At 37.1% G+C, this 19,377-nt stretch overlaps 1 protein-coding gene across 1 annotated transcript in view; it reads left to right on the forward strand.

Moving 5' to 3' along the window:
* The window catches only part of csmd3b (CUB and Sushi multiple domains 3b), a 355,638-nt gene that overhangs the window by 226,892 nt on the left and 109,369 nt on the right, over window positions 1-19,377 (forward strand). The window contains exon 10 of the mRNA XM_017423975.2: window positions 6,375-6,496. Coding sequence (XP_017279464.1) covers window positions 6,375-6,496 — 122 coding nt within the window. The remainder of the gene's footprint in view (window positions 1-6,374; window positions 6,497-19,377) is intronic.

Below are 19,377 nucleotides of genomic sequence, written 5' to 3' on the forward strand. Positions count from 1 at the left end.
CGCTTGCTAGTTTAGGCAAAAATATTGTGAAAACAGGAGCCATTTTCTGTGGCTCCTCTTTGTCATTGTTATGTAATGTTGTACTTTGGGGAAAGTAACAGAGATCTGTTCTCAAAAAATATTTTAAATCCTAAAGAAACCACACCAATGCTGCTTGAAGGAAAATCCAACATTTAAACAATAATGCTGAAGCTTTATTTTAGGTGCTTAAAAAAAAGAAAACAGAATACAAAAAAAATGCTGCACTATGAATGTGTAAACATTGCAAAGATACATTTTAACTTGAAAATGAGTGTTTTGGCATGGGTGGCTTACTTTAGCTCAAACAGTAGAGACTACAGTATAACATCTTCTTTTGAAAAAGAAAAAAACTATTCCCTCAGGGACAAAAATCTAATATTGAAATTCCAAAAGTAAAGATGCCTTGAAGGCACAGGAGAAAGGTTCTTTTGGAGCTAATAGTCTAAGAAGTGGAATAACCTTTATTGATGTCTAGAAATGATCTTTTACTTGTGTCATTATTCAGTAAGCTGTCAGATTCCCAATTTTAAGATTAAGCAACCAGGCAAATATAGTTTCAGCTGTACGTGTATATTTCAACTCATAGAATGGAAGGATTTTTATTCCATATATGGGGGGGTTTAAATTGTCTCTAACACAGGGGTCTACTACACCAAATACAGGTAAATCTGTTATTTTTCTTTACTTTTGGAGACTTTGTAGGAGGGCCTATATATTAAAAGATGTTAGGATGGCAATCATATTACACCAAACCATAATTCTAAGTCTTTCTGTATTAAAGATTATATGTATTTTAATTAGCTAAAGTCAAATACATTGTAATACAGTACACCATTTTTATCTGGTTGTTTCCTTTCTGACAACAACAAAAGTCACTAAAAAAATTTAGAATTATGTAACTCAACCTCTTGTAGCAACATGTCAGATAAGTTCCTATTTTGCCTGAAAATATAATTTATTAAATTATTGACAATGTGGGAGAAAGCTGTCTGAGGAGGAACTGCCAGTTAAAGTTTTGCAAATGGTGCAAGCCAAAAAAAAAAAAAAAAAAAAAAAACTGCTGCATCTGCAAAGACACAACCTGATCTGCTTTGCTCCATCTATCTTGGCACCCAGTGTGCTCATTTTAAGCCACATTTTATAGAACAGATGCCAGCCAAAAATATGTACTTCATCCAAAACAAAATTACCCCTGACTGTTTGTCCTTTGGCTTTGTGGATGCGTACGAATAAATAAGTGTATTAAATGAGTGCAGCAGGTAATAAGGTCAACAATCTTTTCATCTCAAGGAAGACAGTGTGTTTTCTAAAGCACAGCATCCTTACTTTTAGTCTTTATTTTCTATTAAACAAAACTACAATTAGAGGCAGGCTGTGTTTAGCTCCACACAGCTCCAATTTGACCTTTTCATCCTACCAGCCAACAACTAATGTGGAAACTCATGAATAACATTGACGGAAAGGCAATCTGTCAGGAAGCATCAAGCCAGCTAACCTATTAAAAGGACACTTATGTCAAAACACTTTCATATAGCTAAATGTGTCTTTTGGAACACTAAAGAGAAAATGAAGTGAATGGCTCTTGAAAATGTGTCGTAAATGTCACAACAGTGAACCAATGGAAAGAAATTTATAACAGCAGAAGACAGGCAAGAGTGGTAATCACTTTATTGGAAGCAATAGAGCAAACAGAAAGCCCCAAAACATCACAAAAATAAAATTTACAAAACCAGCTATCAAATTGTAGTGTCCCTTTTCCACTCATATAACATTTTATGAGATTGAGCAAAGACAGAGACAGAAACTGAGAGAGGGGCTCCATGTGGCACCTTGATTAATGGACAGATGGCAAGGCCACTGAGCCAACTCTTTCTCTCTGTCTGTGTCTGTGTGTAAACTCCAGGGGAGTTCAGTTGATGTGCCTGAATATACTGACTCAATGAAGGTCTATATGTCAGCTACTTTTACACATGCACAGATACACACACAGAAACACACATATGTTGATTTCTAAGAACAGAGAGGAAGACAAACGAGAGAACTGAAGAGTTCAGGCACTTTACAAGAAGTTCAGCAAATGACTCTGCATGTTTTCCTGTGTGGGTGGGTAGGGGTGTGTGTGTGTGTGTGTGTGTGTGTGTGCGTACCCATTAAAGCTCCAACCAGAATAAGTGCCATTGGAACGCTGTGCACCACCTTAATGATGTCATCAATCATTCCCTGTGTACATTGGTCAATCTATCTGCTACTGTAGGCGGTTTGTTAAAAGAGCCAGATTGACCATTCTGGAGAAAGTTCTGATCTTTAATATGGCTTTTTGCTGTGATCTAAAGCTTAACTTGTTTTGTAGAAACATGAAATCTATCTAAACAAGAGCTACACATAATTCAAAAAAGTGGATAAACTAATGAGTAGTGTGTTCTTTTTTGTCAATATGATAATGGAAGATCATATTTTGTTCTATTAAAAACTAATATTTAATTTAGGTTTTTTTGTATATTAATATGTCTATCTTAGACCTATTTGTTGTTTGCTTGTTATTTTGCTTAAGGTCCTCTTTGACTGTATTATCTTTGGTGCCAAATTATCATGACGTGGAAGCAGGTTTTTTTGTTGTTATTGTTTGTGTTTTTGTTGGTTTTATTTTACAGGTCTTATGGTTTATTCATATTTTGTAAAGCTGATGGAGTGTATATAATGGTACAGTGGTCAGTGGAAAATTATGAATACTAATACATAATAGTAGAAAATTAAAGGTTTACAAAGAAAAACTGCTAAGGCGCCAAATGCATGAAATTTCCAAGGGGACATACTGCTATAGTATCATGCCATCTTAAAATCTTTCCCATGCAATATGAGCATTAGAAAACTCATTCGTATGATTTGATTCCATTTTCTATTTGATTTACCTCCCCTCCAGTCGCCTTTACTCTGTCTGGCAGGGGTACAGGGTCAGGGAGATAATATGGAGCAGGTAAGGGTTAACCGTCCTTGGTATGCTTCAGTAGTCATTGCTGTATGGATGATTGAAGCTGAGCCTTTACTGCAGGGACGATTCAATAACCACAAAGGCCATCCTGCTGAGGAGGCAGCAGAGTCACACTATAGCTAGACCTGTGAATGTAAAGTAGTCCAGGCTGTAAGAAACACATATGAGTCAAAGTATTGAAGCTGGATACTATTAAAATTTAAAAACACTCTCACAGCAATGTTTTAGTACTTCTTGGGCGGGTAACTGATGCCCTGAAACTTTAAAGCAAAACTTTGGAGAAAAATGAGCAAGGGCATTGAAGCTACAGTACTGGGGGCTTTGGCACAGTAATCCTTGCCTGAAACTTAATTTAATTTTGGTTCACTTCCCAAATGTTTGTGCGGGAATGCTGGTTTGTGTGAATGTTAAAAAAAAAAAAAAACAGACAAAGAAGGAAGGCCCTGAGGGTATTCTGTTGAAAAACATGGCATTTTATACACACTTATAAACATGTGTTTATTCCCAATGCAGTTTCTGCTTAAAGCATTTACTTCATCTCACTCTTGATTTTAACAGTATGCTTTTAATACCAAATAGGCCTTGTCAGTGTTTTTAATTTAATCTGAAATTTGTCAATTCTTTGAAGATGGACTTCCTATTTTAGCTTCAAACCCTTAAAACAGTGTATCAGTATAAATAATAAGAAAAGAGAAGATACAGAAAAAGAGAAAAAATAGATATACCATTCCATTTTCACTTTCATGCTGCTGTTTTATCAAAAGCTGGGAGTGTCTCTGAGATACATGTATCCTTTTTAATGCATGAGACTAAAGTAACATTTTCCACAGAGAGTAAAAGCTTGCCCATTAATTATTACTACAGCCTATTTTTTAATGAGTAAGGATATTTACAGAATTAAGCGCAGCACCCTGATTTGAGTCTTGTATGAGAACATTATTTCCCTCTTTACCTTGGAGCCCTAGTTCCAGTTCAGTTTTAGTTAGTTTTAGTTCCATCATAGACCAATGCCTTTGCTCAGACTCAGTGTTTGATTTAGGCTCAAAAAGGGCAGAGACATTCATGAAAAATACTCGACAGGTGAATGGATGAGCCATCTGTCAACATCTACTACCAGCCAAACCAGTTGGTTAATCAAACACAACAGTCAGGTGAGGAGTGAAAACACCTGTTCTGATGAGAAAATTCTTTGCAGCAATTCTTTGTGTCCCTTTCAATGTAGAAAAAAAATCACTTCTTAGCAAAACTTATTATTAAGTACCAGTACTCAACCTTTTTATCTAATCTAAAACCCCTAAGCAAATGCCAATTTAGAACACCAACTGATGTAAACAATGCATTTGCTCCAATTGTAGAGTTCAAAGATTTACAGGATAAATCTTTTATAATTGTCCCCTTCTCGGCGCACTGAGTTGCCTTAAAATGTAAGCTACAGCATATAGTTTTATTTATGTATTTGAGTTTTGAATACAAATCATCTACAAATTTGTTTACTTCATAGATAAGTTGTAGTGATACAAGTTGATACCCTCTTATACATCTTAGTTCATAGGTAAATAAGAAAAACACACCTAAGTTATAAAAATGCAAAACAAATCAAATGACTTTCAGATGCATCCTAAAAGATTGATGGAATTTTATTATAAATTGTGGATTGTTAGCCTCTCTGGTAATTCTGGTGATAACTCTCTCTGCAATATCGCTGTAGCAACATGGTGCCCATTTTTGCTGTTGGCACAGTGATGTGCTGGCCATTTGTTCAGGACACGCTGATTGAGCTGTCAAAGCACACGCATACTTACAAAGGCACACATACTTTTGGAGACGTGCGGATAAATCATTTTTCCCGTGCAACTCCAGCATGCACACACACTTTATCTCTGCGTATCTCAGAGTGTATAAATTGCAATGAGCCAAGCACGAGGGAAGGTCAACTGAAGATGTATCGAGAATTAGGGGAATGAGAATCAGCTGGCGCAGTCAGGGGGATTTCAAGCAGAGATCCGGTAGACAGAAAGACAGGGAAACTTGGTAACTGAGGCAAGCGCGGCATAAGGTTGTCTCTGAAGGGTCTTGTGCTTGTTCTGACACTGTGTTACAGCACCTCACGGATACACTCCATTACACTCAGAAAGAAGAAACATGCTCACAAGCACACTGTGGTATGTTTCTTTTATTCGTCCCTTTCCTTCACCCTGACCACTAAGTGTAAGTGGCAGCCTTGAGAGTGATTATGTGAGTGGGAGTGCTTGAAAGGATGCCTTTACTGCAGATTTTAAGTGACTGATCAAGATGTAGGACTCTTAATTTTATTATTAAGGCATATTTTTCCTGGATTATTTGGGGCATTTCTGTAGTACAAGCACCAAACTGAATATGCATGTTTCTTGCGTAAATAATGCTTATCCTCTTGCTTCTGGTGTCTGTTGACTGTATGTATTCTTATGGCCTGCCACTGAACAAACTCATTAAGGAGCAAACTCTGCTTCAAACCAACCAGAAAATTACCTCCCCAGTCTAACAGGACGACCCAAGGACAGACAAGCAGCTTCCCTGTCACATCCAGTCAGAGAACAAAGCCTAATGAAGGCTTAGTTGGTTTATCCAACACCTAGCATGTGTCGTATTCAACACCCCACTGAACGCAACCTTAACATGATTCTTTGTGAGTTATTGTGACTTTCCAGCATAAGCATTGATGGCTGTAACATAATTTGATGAGGATTTGGAAAAAACCTTAACAACGTACAGTATTTGTTCAGTTTTGTGTTCGTGGTCAATAAAATTTGGCACATTGTCCTATAGTGTTTTATAAATGGCTTGCATCTTTGAAGAAATAACTTTAATCAAAATGATACTTTCAATAGATGTTTGGTGTAAATAGCTGGTAAATGTTTTATCAGTCAATAGCACAACTCTTGCTAATCCTGTGGTATTTCACACCCAGCAGCTTCCAATTAAGTAATGTTATCCAGGGAGATGTTGCTGACAGTATTGATACCATCTATGTGACCTTCTGTTCCTCTTTCCGTTCCTCACTGCACTTGTCTTCTCTTCTCTTCTTGTACACTTACAGTGTTTCTTTCCACCTCTCAGTTGTATTGATGTCACTTTTAATTGTTCTTCGCTGAACTTCTACTGTGACCCACAAATGTCATGAATTTGTGTTTGGGTTTATTACAAGAGTCTCTGGCTGAGCTTCACCTAAATGGTTTAATTATAAGGATAATTGTCACTGCATTGTAGTGCGGGGACTCAACAGGGTGCTATTGCATTTGCTAATGCCCCATCTAAATCTGCTGTTGCTTTCGATAACAACACCATTATGTCTTCTTTTGTTTGTTTGTTTGTTTTCTGTTTACAGTGAAGACTTGTGGCAGTAATCTTCAGGGGCCGTCCGGGACCTTTACGTCTCCCAACTTCCCGATTCAGTATGACAGCAATGCCCAGTGTGTGTGGATAATTACAGCATCAAACCCCAACAAGGTAAATCCTCTCTCTACTTTTATTCAGTCTGTCAAACAAACTTGCTCTGAAGTTCTTTTTAAATAACAAGCCTTGGTATTTATCTCATTGAAACTAAGTGTAATTTGACTATTTCATTTGTTTATTGCATTGCAGTAGAGTGGCAGTTTTAAATCAGATACTTCAATGAGTCAATTTAGACATAAAGTAGACTTCTAAGTTATTTTGCTTTGACTACTTCAATATAAAAAAATAAGTTAGCCAACACAGTTGGAAAGCATTATATGGGAGTGAAGTTCAAAGGTTTATAAGATGGTACCATACCTTTTGTATGCAGGCTGTGGGTTAAAGATAATAACTACCACCAAAAGGAGAAGTTCATGCCTACAGGTTAAGTGGAGTGGAAGTGAGGCTTCTGAAATATTAAACCAAGAAGAGCAGCACTGACGGATCAAGAGAGGGGCATGCATGGCAGCTTAGGTTTTACCTGTGTTAATGGGGTTGTTGTGTGCAAAGTGGGCTTTAGTGATTTCAATGGGTTAGTGAAATATTTTGCTTAAATTAAACAGGTTGATAAATGATATTCTGGCCAAGACATGTACTGTATATCAAAAGTGGTGTGATCAGTTAATCCTGCAAAGGAGTTAGGAATGGGTTGGAAATTTGATGGATATTTACCACCAGTCGCTCTGTGACCCAGGAGAAATCTGATTGGTATTCAGAAACACATCTTTGTTCAACTCCAGGTCTCTGTGGTGACGGCACTGTTGTCAAGGGCAACACCTGCATCAGCATGATATAGCTGTACTTGCACATCCGAACAAACACCAAAACACTTTTTTTTACATATATGTGTGTCAAAAGACAACCTTTTATTGCCACTCTCGTGACATACTCACACACACACACATTTAGTGACTTTGCTCTTACCAAAAAAAGCGTCACTCATTTCTCCCTCCTAAACTCCCACACACAGTGCTCTCTGTCACTGCCCAAGGCCTCTGCTTTATGGCCTACAGCAATACATTCTCTGTTGAAGGCTACACTGTGTGTGAGACCGCTGAAGGTTAAGTTACTAATGCACTCTTTGCAGTATGTGCATGTGTACGTGCACTGTGCTTATATGTTTAGAAAAATACTTTGAAGATGTATGTTTATGTGTTTTGAACTATAATGGATATTGTTCAATAGACTGACCTTAATGAAGCTCAGATCATCTCAGGCTGCATCAAGGCATGTTATAGTCCTTTACTAGTGCTGCCATATCACAAACTGCTTTGTCACATACTTCATCATGTCCGTGTCATACACAGTACTGAATCTTTATCACATGTCATATATACAGGCTGTCATGCACTGTACTGAATCATGCCATTTACCACCCTACACCACCTTGTGCAGAGCACGCCTTGGATGACATTTCAGCAAAGCAGAGGTCATCAGGTGTCTATAAATTTGTACAATGTCACATGTGAAGGAGATTGACATCCATTTGGAATAAATAGGAAGGGTGGTGCAGTGGTAAGAGCTGTCGCCTGACAGCAAAAAGGTTGCACGTTCAAAACCCAGCGGCATTCTTTCTGTGTGGAATTTGCATGTTCTCCGTGTGCATGCATGGGTTTTCTCCAGCCAATCTGGTTTCCTCTCACAAGCCAAAAACATGCACAATAGGTTAAATGGTAACTCTAAACTGTCCCGAGATGAGAGTGAGAATGTGAATGGTTGTCTGTCTTGTTTGTCTCTATGTGGCTCTGGGATGGACTGGCAGCCTGTCCAGGACGTACAATGACTGCTGGAGACAGGCACCAGCTTCCCTGCAAACCCTGCATTTGTCCATGCAGGGTTTGCAGTGGGTGAATAAAGATGGATAAAAGTTGTCCAAGATGAAGCACACATTGGTTCTCACTAAATCCAAAACTTGATTCAAACAAAGGCTGAGTGACTGACATAAACCCGGGGTGATCCTATCACAGGTGGCCGGGTCTAAGTATTGTGTGTGTGTGTTACACCTGGCAGTAAAACGAGGCTTGAGTGACACCTGGTGACCAGATTATAGTTACTAGCTCTACATGCAAATGAGCATGCAGCCTACGCCAGACAATCCTTAGAACAACAAAACATTTGGTCATCAAACTTATACCCTTATTTATATATAAATAGGTTTCAGATTCAGTTGAGTTACTTTTGTAGCACAGTTTTTAACCAAATAAAAAGAAAAAAAATTGAATCTTAAGATTTAGATGAGAAAAGTCAAATAAATTGTTATTTTACAGAGGTTTGAAGCTTGAGGGCTAGCTGGCATGCTTTCATCAGTTTTCTACAAAACTTCACTGTGTACACAAGCACTGTGGACAAGTAGGTGTGCTTGCAACATAATATTGAAAAGAAAAAAATCTTGTGATGTGACAGACATAGCATTTGTTTTTATACAGTGACCAAAGCGAGTACATTCACGTCCTAAGGTTGTCAGACCAAAAATTGCACAACCAAAAACAAATAAGCAATAAAGTGTCCAGAAAATTCATCTATATTATTTGACAAAACATTTACAAAGGTTCCCAACAATCACTTATTCCCACAAATCAATGTTTAATTATTTTTATTTAGCCACTGCTGTACCTGATTTTAACAGTTTAGAGATGTATTTTTTTTTTTGTTAGTTTTGCAAACTGGTATTTCATGGTGGCACAATGTAGCACACAACAAATTTACTTTGACTGCTACATGAATGTGGACAAATGTGTCTCAGACACCCTTTGAGTTTGTTTATGTCTGTATTTTAGTGCTGTACACTTGTAATCAAATCTCTCACACAAAGAGAAACACAATACATCTCCTTCTGAGTTTAAAAAAGTGAAGTATTCTAAAGTTATTATATGCTGGTAAATAATAATAAAAAATATCTGCAGTGAGTTAAATTGTGTTTTTTTATCAGTAATTGTTTTAAATAAAAAACTGGAGGTTTGAGAGTTCAGAGTTAATTATTCTAATGTCAGTAAACAAATTTATGATTAATAAACTTGCTGTATGTGGACATACTACTAATTAGCAAGATACTGTGATGAAGCTGTAAGCGTCCGTTGGATGCTCTATTCAAAAAGGTTCATGAAAAGTTCACATTTATTTGATAGATTTTAAATTTCATAGTGGAATAGAAATTTTATGCAAATGCAGATGCTAAAGATTAGACTTTTAAGCTGTCGGAAAATCTGCTCATTATTCTTTTTAAAGGTTAAAACACAGCACAAGGAACACTCGTTGGAAATATTTTCTTTCATTGATTTTGACTTTTCCCACTATTGGTGTTATGGTTTTGTAGTGTTTGTAACTTCATTTTGGTTTACATATTCAAATTCTACCATGGCTCAAATATTTGGACTCAACATGAATTTGAAAACTGAGAGCTGCCTCTCATGGTGTAAAAAGTAAATGAGTTTTTTTTTTTTTTTTTTTATAAAGCAGGTTTTGTTAGGCAGGTGGCAGAGACAAACACACAGTGGGAAACTGGCATGCAAACAACAGGTAACAGGCAAACATTGCCAAAACAGAGTTGGAGCAGTGACTATTTGGCATACGTGCAGTAAAAGTCTGCTCTCAATTAGAAGAATATCGAGAAAATGAGGAGCAGCTTAGCAAACTGGAGGGTGGTCAGTGGATGTTTGGAAAAGAGGAAAGCAACCAGATAGAAAAGTCAGCTGAAAAAGAAAGAGGGAGGTTGGTGCAAGTGGGATAACAAAGTAAGTGAATCGCTTCGACTGATCCCGTCTCTTACCAGTAACAGCACTGTTATTTTTTTATAGCTTGTTCGGATCGCTCTCTGTTTCATCTTATGCTCTCTTTCTCTCGTTTTTATCTTTGATTCTTCTTTTCTCTCCCATTTTTAACATAGCCAGCCCTCCTCCTACTTCACTCCCAGAGGCTCTGTCCTTAGAATTACCCAGATTCTTCATTAAAGAGCTCAGGCTGAAACCATTAAATTACAATGGAGGAAGAGGAAGGGAGGAGAGTACCAGAGGGGAGGGAAAAAAAAGTCTGTTGTTCACTGTTTCACTCACATCTCTGTCCATTGCACCCATTTACACATGTCTTGCTGTCTCCTTATACCCTGAAGATAAAAAGACACATGGTTTTGTTGGCCATCTTTTCTTCTTCTATATGTCTCTGTAAGCCCTATTTCTTCTATTCCTCTCTTCTCTTTTCGATCTATCCCTCGGCTCCTTCTTTCTCAGGTTAAGTGTTAATGGAGTTCTATAGCTCTCTGATGTTATTGCTTCATTTAGTTTTGGCAGAATGAGCCTTTAGAGCCAATTCATTCTCTCCTGTTCCCATTTAACCTTGGGGATAGTAGGACGGGATGGCCATTACTAGAGTTCTCTTCACTTCTGTTTTCTTCTCTTCCTTTTTCTTTTCTTTTCATCTTTTCCTGGACTATTATTATCTTTCATTAATTTCCTTCCTGATTTGCTTTTGTGTTGTCTTCCTCTGTAAGTTCCCACTTCCATTGCTATCTGGAAATTAAAGTGTTTATTTCTTAATTATCTGTTTATGAAGCATTAGTAACACTGACATTTGTGTCAGACTTCATGTAAAGAGTGTTTCTACCCTTCTTTCAATTAGCCAATTACATCACTACAACACAAATTTTAGATTCTTTTACTATCTACCGCCACCAAAGGCAAAGGCGGAGCAATTATGTTTTTGCCAGGGTCTGTGTGTGTGTGCTTGTTTGTTTGTACCGTTAGCAAATTAACTCATAAATCTCAGAATTTTTTTGAAACTTTCAGAAAGTAATCACTAAATTGACATATACAAGTGATTAACTTTTGGAGTCAAACCATTTCAATATGGCCACTACAGCTAATTGACAACAGCCTTCACAAAAGTGTCTATACCTCAGTAAATTTTACAGATATATAGCTAAAACTCGGCATGGTCAATCACAACTTATACTTCAAGCTCTAGATAATGCAAGACCATGCAAGATCACTCAAGATATTGTATCACATATAAATATCGCCTGCAATTGTGTGTTTTTTCAAGGTTTAATCAAAGTGACTCATTTCTCAAAATAAGACGATCTTAGTCTAAAACTCTGCCATGAAGGCATTCCTTCAGGGAGCTCTGGACCTTTAATTAGTTTAGCAACTGGCTTGTTGTCAGACCATTTACTTTTGCACACATTTTGCCTGTATTTATGAATACAAGAAAAATACTGCAGTGATGCCATGTAGTGTTAATGCCTCTGAGCTCTCTGAAATACTGGTAAAACACACTATACACTATAAAACAGCTCTGGACTTCCATAATAAGTTCGAGAGTTTGCATATGAGAGGGTAAATGTCTACATCAGACACATAAGAGTTTCACAGTCAGTTCCTTATTTAATCTCCATAACAAGCTCAAATGGTGCTTGTGAATAACAGTTCAACATCCAAATGTGCAATAGGGATGTGGATATTGAAATCTGCCCATTAGATTTAAAAAAATATATATATTGCCGTCTGTAAAGCGCAATAGTCTCTATGAGGATTTTGAGGGGATGGAGATGTGGCAACACATGCAACTGTTCACCCATGTCTTCTAAAGTCATTTTTGACATAGATGTTGGTTGGGTTTAGGGACCTTAAGTACTTGGCAAGCATTAGGAAACCAACACCTTGCCTTTACATAGACACTTTCAGAACGTTTCCAAAATGCTAGAAATTTTCTTTTTGAGGTTACTTGTCTTACCTTACCTGCAAGTTATACAATGTGATGCAAGTATGGAATTAGGTTTTAAAAAAAAACTCATTACCCTGGATAACTTCCACAGTGTTTTATAATTCTGGTTATGGTTTAGCAAAGACTATGATGCTTTGAAGAATACAAATAAAGATAATTCTTGGAGCAGGCTTTCCATGCAGCTACTACTTTAGAGCCTTTGAGTGCCTTGTAGGATTATAGACTTTAGACTCACTTAAACCACAAGACAAGGCAAAAAAATACAGTCCAGCTTCCTTTTCCTTGCTGTGTGCATTTTCTTTATATGGTGAGCAACATTTTATTTATTTATTTATTTGTTTTTTTTGTTGAATCAGGTTAATAAATGTACTGTGGATCCGATGCATTTCATAGCACCATAGTTGCATAGCAACAGTATTTGGTACACATAGCCTTTTCTCCTGTTTCTTGCACAGAGTTTCTATCTAAAAGGAAGACACCTGCTTGATTCAGTTAATGAAACAGTGATAGGTAGGCTGCTAAGTAGTTTGGGGGTTTAACCATCTGTCTTTGTCGCCTAAAGCTTAACTCCTCTTCTCCATAATGACACATTTATGTGGAGGCATGTCCAGGGAGAGTGGAAAGTTTTCCGTAACAAGCACAGATGAGCAATTATTTGACTAGACCGGATCAACTTCCAACAGCGACTGTATCACTCAGCAGGTGTTTCAGATGTTTGTACAGAAGTCATATCTTTAAGGAATCCCTGCATCGTATTAGGAAATGAGTAGGGTGGAGCCTCCCTCACTTTGTCTCCACGACAACTAAAGAAGTGCTTTATCAAGCAGAAATCTAATTCTGTCGCCTCATTGGTTAGATACCATAGATAGCTATAAAGACGGGAATGCAGCAGCCAATTAGAAAGAGAGAGATATGGAATAACACCAACAAAGATAGAAAAAGAAGAACAGACATAAAGTGCGAAAGATGGACATTTGCAAGAACACCAGCCAATTAGGAAAATATTTAGATTGTATAGTTTTTTCTACAATGCAGACACACTGCAAACACAAGAAGAGAAACAGAACATGCAAGAAAACACTGACAAACACGCTGTCAGTAATCAGGCTCCAAACTGAGTTCACTGCAGTGCAATGTTCATTGAGGCACAAATGTATAGACACACTCAGTGTAATGTAATCAGACCATAGCTGTGTTTAATGCTGTGTGAACAGTGCTGATGTGGCATTAGGATGATGTATACACAGAGATAGACCAATTTCATCAAAATGCATAGGTCCTACTTTGTCCTTATTTACTGTGTGGACAAGCAGTGCTGTTATATTTTCTGACTCAGAAATAATAACGCTGGGGTGTTTTCTGTCACCTGTAGCCAGCTACAGTAACTCAGCGATCTTGTTGTTTACAACACACGCTACTCCCTTACTCCCTTACTCATATCATATCCAGCAGATTTGCTTGAACTTTGCACACCTAAGGTTTTTCTCTAACCTTTTTTTTGCCAAAAAACACACATTTTGTCATTTCAAAGCACTTCAATTTAAGGGTTAGACAATACTGTAAAAAAAATTTTTAAAAAACACATGGTTGCCTTTTAGCAAGCACTTGGTGATTTACTAAATGGTTTGATGTGCTTAATGGGTCTAGAAAGTCTTCTGCTGGGCTGACTGTGTGACAACCTAAATGCAGAACACTAAAACAGGTTTATTAAGTCTTAACACTACTTTATTAGAAAATTGTTTAAGCAGCACAGGATTGAGACTGAACAGCCCAGCAGGTTTGAAAGAACACTGGCTTTCAGAGAATAGGAACTACCTGATAGATCTTTTGAATGTCACAATCAATATACCTGAAAAGCTACATTTCTTATCATCAGTTTTGTTATCAAAAAGGTTTTATACCCCAAAGAAAAACATTTACCAACTATTTTTGTTCCCTTCTTTTATTTATTTATTTCTCTACAACATACACTGCCTGGCCAAAAAAACGTTGCCACCTGGATTTAATTAAGCAAATAGGTATGAGCCCCCTATTGGATAATTACTGCATGGGCGATTATGTTTCAGCTGGCAACAAGTTATTTAACCCCAACTGGTGCAATGAATTGCTTCACATTTCTTAAACAACCATGTTTAAAGCAGTGGTTGTGGAAAAGATGTCAGTCTGTTTGAGACGGGTCAAATCATTGGCAGGCATCAAGCAGAGAAAACATATAAGGAGATTGCAGAAACTACAAAAACTGGGTTAAGAACTGTCAAACGCATTATTAAAAACTGGAAGGATAGTGGGGACCCATCTTCTTCGAGGAAGAAATGCGGCCGCAAAAAATCCTCAATGATCGTGATCTGTGATTACTTAAACGTATGGTGAAATCAAATCTAAGAAAAACAACAGTAGAACTCCGGGCTACGTTTAATAGTGAAAGTAAGAGCAGTTCCACACACACAATGTGAAGGGAACTCAAGGGATTGGGACTGAACAGCTGTGTAGCCTTAAAAAAACCACTAATCAGTGAGGCTAACCGGCCAGGCAGTGTAGTATTTAGGGTTTCTCAGAGGAACAAAAAATTGAGGAACATTTTTTTGTTTTTTTTATTAGGTTTTGAAATTTAAGTTAAATGTCAAGATTAAATTCTAAATATTGACAAGAAAAGATTAAATGTTATTGACAGAATAAAAAGTGGAACTTTTATTTACAGAAAAAAGTTGGAATATTATTGCCAGAAAAAAAGTTGCAATGTTGAGGGGAAAAAAAAACAACATTGCGACTGATTGTATTTATTCCATTCTTTTTTATTATCGTGTCTGAGGGTTATGGGTGCACATTTACAGGGTAAACTACAAAATAGCTTGCAGTATTCCGTTTAAACCAGTCCGAGATGTGGTTCCAACACTGCAGCTGAACTCATAAAACTTGTTTCATTGTTTTTTATTGCATCCCTACTCCTCGCTATATGTGCAAATAGAAGCTAAATGGCAACTGTCTGCACTTAGATTTAAATTTTCCTTTCAGCCACAGTGCTATTTTAGTAGGACAGCTTCTATACACTTCATTACTTTATATGAACTATAGTACAGGAACAATGTGTCAAGATCTTCAGTAAAGATGGATCTGTTAAACAAAATATGTTCTTTGAAAAACATCCTGACACAAAGCATGTAAAAGTCTGCAGGGCTTTATTTCACACTGGAGCACATAAAAATATCTGACACTTGCATTTTGATGAGCCCTGAAGCTTTTTTTAGGAAGGTTTCCTGCTAGTACCTCTTGCTGTGATCCATCTCCTGCTGGTAGCTGACAAGGATCACATGAAAAACACATTGTTGCAACTAAAACCACATTAACACATGAGCCCATCATTTTAGTGCTTAGTGCATGCTTTTATTTCTTTATGCACCAACAGCCAGTGAGGACGTCATTATCAATGTGCAGAACCAAAATGAAAAAGAATGAGTGCAGTCACTACATATGCATGGATTTATCTTTGGTGATGCTGGGCTTACGTTTCAAAAAGCTTATTAAAACAATTAGGTTATTTGCTGTCAGATTTGCTGCTGAGTTTTAAAAAACTAGAAAATGTTACATGTCCATGAATATTGGGAATTATACAAACAAGTCTTAGAATATTTACTTCTAACCACAAAACAATATTAATTGACAAAGATTTTAGTCAATATGGGTTTTTCAAGACAAAAAATTGAATTTAAAAAACATGCCAATGTTTTTCTTCTTTGCAGACGGTTAACAAGCCACGGGTGAGATAACATGTATTTTGAAATTTAACTGAGCTTTTTTTTTATTATTATTATTATTATTATAATTGTAGCTGAGCATTTCCCCGGCCTTGCACTGACATCCATATGGTGTGTGAGTTATTACACCCTGTTTTTGACTACACTACTCCTCCATAACATTTATACCACCTGTCTAATATAGAATAGCTTCCTCTTTTGTCACCAAAACAATTTTGATTCTCCGGGGCTGGAACAGAACATCTGTGGGTGTGCTGGAGTGTCTGGTACCAGAAAGTTAGTGGAAATATAAAGGAGATTTTTCTCTTGTGGAATGTAGGGTGGGTTTGTTTGTGTATGTGAGGGTTTTTTGGGGTTTTTTCTTTGTATTTTCTCAAGGCAATTGTTCGCTATTATATTTGTATCTAGTTTGAAAGCAGGGTGACCACATTCAACCTTTTCTTTTTTGCATTAATCTTTGAGTTCTACTGTCTGTTTTGCTGAGAGGGTTGTGAGTGTCTGTCAAAGGCAGTGCTGATACTTTTGCATAGTGCGTGACTGGTCTGCAAAAAGAGTCAGGCAGTCAAAGTGACATGCCAGAATCCAGAGTTTTTCTCTCATTTTTCATTTTTCTAGCAGAACATTACTGTTGTAACATGATGAGCAGTGTCATTTACTTTACTTGTGACGGGTCATAATGTTATGGCCGATCAGTGAATATAATCACAGAATTAAATACATTAAGCTGTACCAGTCTGTGCCTGTCGTTGTGTTTGTGTGTGTCCCTTTCAGAGAGAGCTTAGCAAGTTTGACTTATGTGTAGATCCAGTTCACAGCCTTGCTCGCTGATGAGACTGAGTCAGCTCTGTGAGCAGTGGAAAGATCACCGCCATGTCTTTGAAGCCCCCTTATTTAACTCCTTTCCAGCCAAATTAAGAGACGGGGCGTTTGTTCAGTGTTGCCACATAGGCTGTAGTTTTATCGTGTGGCCATAATGTCAGACAAAATTAAGTCCACCTGTGCTGCTGAGATCAGATTAGAAAATAAGGTCCTAAGTGAAATACATAAAATGGGACCTACAAACAAATCAGGCAACAGTTCCAACGAATCGAAGCCCAGGAGCAAATACATACACCTAAACAATTCATTAAAATGACTGATGGTTGTAATGTTTGTACATCTAAGTGTGTCCAACACATTTTTCCCTGTAATGAGTTTATGCAAAGACGCTATGGAGACTTATAGATGAGGGGTGGAGGCAAGTGGTTTGTTTTGGTTCATTTACCATTATCTAACATGCTAACACCTGGGACAATTAAAAGTTTAAAATATTTGTTTCCTAAATAACACTGATCATTAGAGTTGTACATTATAATTACAGATCAATAAGATTCAAACTCACCATTAAAACAGCTGATCAGGACAGAGCCTGTGTAGCCTGAGACAGTATTTAGGTCTCTGTGCTGCATGCTTTTAAAATGCAATACAGCTTTAATCTTCAGGATGTACTGATGTGCTTCTATTTTTCTGCTGTTGTACTGCATTAAAAATGGGAGTATCCTGTATAGAACTGGAAACACCACCTGCTGTGGGGGAAAAAACAAGACAAAGTGTTTTTAGTCTTTTCTGGGATTGAAAACTTCTGATCACTGTCACAAAGCTCTGATCTGATGTGCGGAGAAGTGTCTGCTTACAGAACAGCATGAAAAGTAAAAAGGATTTCACGTTCAGACATTCTATGTGGGTTACTTCAGGTCATTTTTATCAGTGTTTCTCCCAATACTGATGACTGATACAAGTAGGCTCCTGACACCAGCTGATTGTTGCAGTCTGACCATCAAATGTTCCACAATTTGGTTAATATTTATTTACATTTGTTCACGTCTGTCAATGTGCTTCACTGAAAAAGCTCCTTCAAAGGCATAACAACCAGAAGGAGCAAAGTGGGCAGAGCAGCATGAGGTCAATACATTGTCAGTAATTGTCACTTCAGCAGCAACTGGGTTGTTGTTGGGCATGGCTGACGTTCACCAGCAGAGGATGTGAAAATGTATTAACATGAGACCAACAAGAAGGAGCTTTTAACCTTCCCCAGTCAAAAAAAATCAAGTCTGAAATATTACAACTTTGTCCTTTCCTAGCATCAAAGATGTTCTCATTACTACCCTCCATTCCTTTTTTTTCTGTCCTCTCCACTCCCATCTTTTTCCCCTTTCTCAATCAAACCTCCCACTATTCTCTCTTCTCCTTTGCCAAACGTATTTCTCTCTGGTCTTAGATGAAACGAAAAGTGTGGTTAAATAATTCCTGATCAGAGTTTTGAGTGTTGTGCTGTTCCTCACAGCTTCAAGTGCAGAACATATAGGTGTCCCTTTTCATTCTTCAGCTGGCGTCACAGCATGCTGTATTATGCATCGCTGAATTCAAATGATTTATCTTTAGTAAAGTATAATTTCAGACAGAGATTTTTGATTTGACAGTAGGCAGAAGTATCTGCCAACAAAGAACTATCAGGAAAATTAATGCTACAGATGTACAGTATACAGATGTAGATTTCTGTAGAAGACTGCATTACCTTAAATTTTGTTATCAGCATTATTTGTTCATGTTTCATTTTATTCATAGTGATATCTAGCTTTTCTAATACTTGTATTTATTCTTGTATTAGTTGTAAATTATGATGCCGTATTTCCAAAAAAAATAAATAAATAAGTTTTTTTTATCACAGAGGCTTTTTAAAATTACTTTTTGTTTTTACACAAATTTGGTTCCGAAATCTGGATTAGGTTGCCAGAAAGTTGCCCTTACCTCCACCCAGTGGGGAAATCCTTCAAGAAATCTTTTTTTAGGTGAGATAATACCTTCTGAACCTTGTAGGGTAGAGCTTGAAGCACTAGACATTTCTTCGTGAACCAATAATGACCAGATTATCTTAAGGGGTTTCTAACGTGTAAAACATCTATTCTCTATTTGAAATATCTACGGTTGTTGAAGCGTCGTCCTTTTCTTCAAATGGTGTCAATAAACTTTTGAATTTCAGACATTTACTAGATAAAAAAATAAAATAAAATACATTGTTTTGTGTTAAAACTCAAAAAAGGTAGCTTACTTCTTAAACCTTTTTTTAGCAGACCACATATGTATCTTAATGTTGCAAAAAGAAGCCAAGATTAAAGTTTTGATGTGGGTTAATGTGAAGAAGTTATGAGCAGTCAGTGTCTGTATGCAGTTAGCATAGCACCATGGACTTTATTTGGTTGGGAAGCTAGCAACAATGTAACCAGCTGATTAAAGTGGCATAGAGTAAAACAATATTTATTGGTCTTTGCTCAAACAGCTTGAAACATTTTGGGCGTTTATGTAACAGACATTTACCTTTGAATAAGTCCTGCTCTGAGTAGAAGTTAGTTTATCTTACTGCAGGTAAGATACTGACTGCTCAAAAGTACT

The sequence above is a fragment of the Kryptolebias marmoratus genome, linkage group LG5, assembly GCF_001649575.2.
Source record: "Kryptolebias marmoratus isolate JLee-2015 linkage group LG5, ASM164957v2, whole genome shotgun sequence".
Taxonomy (NCBI): Eukaryota; Metazoa; Chordata; class Actinopteri; order Cyprinodontiformes; family Rivulidae; genus Kryptolebias; species Kryptolebias marmoratus.